The sequence below is a fragment of the Corylus avellana genome, chromosome ca6 (genome assembly GCF_901000735.1).
Source record: "Corylus avellana chromosome ca6, CavTom2PMs-1.0".
In the NCBI taxonomy this organism is placed as follows: domain Eukaryota; kingdom Viridiplantae; phylum Streptophyta; class Magnoliopsida; order Fagales; family Betulaceae; genus Corylus; species Corylus avellana.
The window spans coordinates 18,620,095-18,622,118 of NC_081546.1; the positions used below are offsets into that span (position 1 = coordinate 18,620,095).

General features: G+C 40.4%; 1 protein-coding gene across 1 annotated transcript; it reads right to left on the reverse strand.

Annotated features, from left to right (window-relative positions):
- Positions 1 to 301: 301 nt before the first annotated feature.
- On the reverse strand, positions 302 to 1,330 carry LOC132184532 (uncharacterized). The gene has a single exon (XM_059598204.1). The coding sequence runs from the start codon at positions 1,107 to 1,109 to the stop codon at positions 504 to 506; it is 606 nt and encodes a 201-aa protein (XP_059454187.1). The 5' UTR covers positions 1,110 to 1,330; the 3' UTR covers positions 302 to 503.
- Between the last annotated feature and the right edge of the window lie 694 nt (positions 1,331 to 2,024).

Consider the following 2,024-nt stretch of genomic DNA (forward strand, 5'->3'; position numbering starts at 1 on the left):
ATCATAAATAATAATAATAATAAATATTTACTCATACAAGAATAACAATTTACTAAATAACCAATAAAAATCATTCATTAAATGTTTTTTGAAACAAATCATTCTTGATGATGCATGTCAACTCAGCAAAAATATTCGTAAAAATGTGGAATAAAGACAAACATTACTCTTTTTCTTAAAAAAAAAATAATAATAAATTGTCTCTTAAGCCCTCTTTATCCGAATTAAAATGGAAAGAAATGGTAAGAGTTCTAACAATATTCCAAAAAAAGAAAAAGAAAAAAAAAAAAAAAAAACAATATTCCGAAACTGACACTAAAAATTAATGGGAGTCCAGTCCACTGCTACAACAAAACAAACTGTTTCAAACTTGAGATCTACGTTTCTCCATTCCTGTTATCTTTTTCTTTTTCTTTCAAATTTACACCCTATTCTATTTAACAGTCAACTATTTCACGAAACGTCCCGGGTCCTTAACAAAACCGTGGCAAGCCGAAACGTTTCTACAACGCAGGCAGCGACTCGGGTCGCCACGAAAACTCCGACACATCGGAATGATCAAACAACCCTCCCAGCGGGACAAACTCTGAACCACCGTCGTTGACGTGGATGTCCGAGTCGACACCGATTCCGAACTCGAACGAGTCGTAACTTCGCATCTCGTTCTCGAACCCTAACATGCCATCCAATCCAACGGCGTCCGACGAACGCGTCTCGAAATCCACGGCTTCGATCCTCGCTTCCTCGCCGGAGGCGGAGGCGGCCGTCGGCGGGAGACCGAGCTCGTCGTCGGACGCTCCGAGAAGGTAACCGAGCTCCGGCTGTGACTCGCCGGAGTCTGAAGTCAGTTCCTGAGCCGCCATCGCCGGAGATGGAACCAGAATCTCTTCCTCGAAGCTTCTAATCACCGAGTCCAGTCCTTGGATAGCCGAGTCTCGGTCCGTTACTACGTCCGAGTCGTCCAGGATGTTGAGTAGGTCGTCGTGGATCCGCTTTGCCTCGGGCGAGTTCAACTCCGACTCAGCCGAGTCGGCATGAAAGCGCTTCGACTCGGGCGAGTTAACTCCATCGTCAACTCGCGTCCTCTTGTGGTCGCGACACTCTTCCATTTGTGGACCAATAAAAAAAAGATGAAAGAGGAAGAAAAGGTTTTCCAAATCTCTTATTTTAATAAAATTGAGGGGAGAGAGACTGAGAGAGAGAGAGAGAGGGGGGATTATATAGCAAAAATGGAAAATTACGGGGGTCGTTTTTAGAATAAAAATAAGTAAGGATGCTAAGAAACAAGTGGCAGGGTTAAGGATCTTCCGTTTAGAGAGAGAGAGAGAGAGAGAAGAGTTTGGGTGGGAGGGAAAGAGAAATGGGAGAGGGTATATATAGTGGGAAAAAAGAGTGACGGGATTTGGGATTTTATATAAAATAAAATAATAAAATAATAAATAATAAATAGAGGGAGGTGGGGATGCGACAATGACAGGCGCGTGTAGAGCGGGAAGGTCCGGTCGCAATCACGCACTTTACTTTTTCTTTTTCTATCTCGTGCCCTATTTATTCTGTGGGAATTTGTTTTTGTTTTTGTTTTTTTTTTTTTTTGTCAAATTAACTATATTTGATTCCCGGACTGTCCGAGTCTGTTCGGGTCCCACCGATAATTAGGCGTCATCATGTGGACGTGATTTCTCCGTTTTGATGGATCGGTCTTGATGCTGTTTTTGCTTTGCTGTCCTTTTTTGCTTTTTCTTTTTTTCTTTTTAATTTTATTGACGGGTTCTTTTTTATTATTATTATTATTATTATTATTATTATTATAGGCGTGGCTTTTACGTGTTTACCAAATCTTGTGAATCTCATCAGCTGACTTTTGCCGCTCCTTTCTTTCTTGACTGTTTACTGCATCCACATCTTATGGGTTGGACTAAAAATATTTAGGAAATTGTTATATAATTTGATCGATTCTTTTTTATTGTTACGATATGTGTGTCGTATAATAGTAGTGTGTCAATCATTCCGTTAAAAAATGTTAT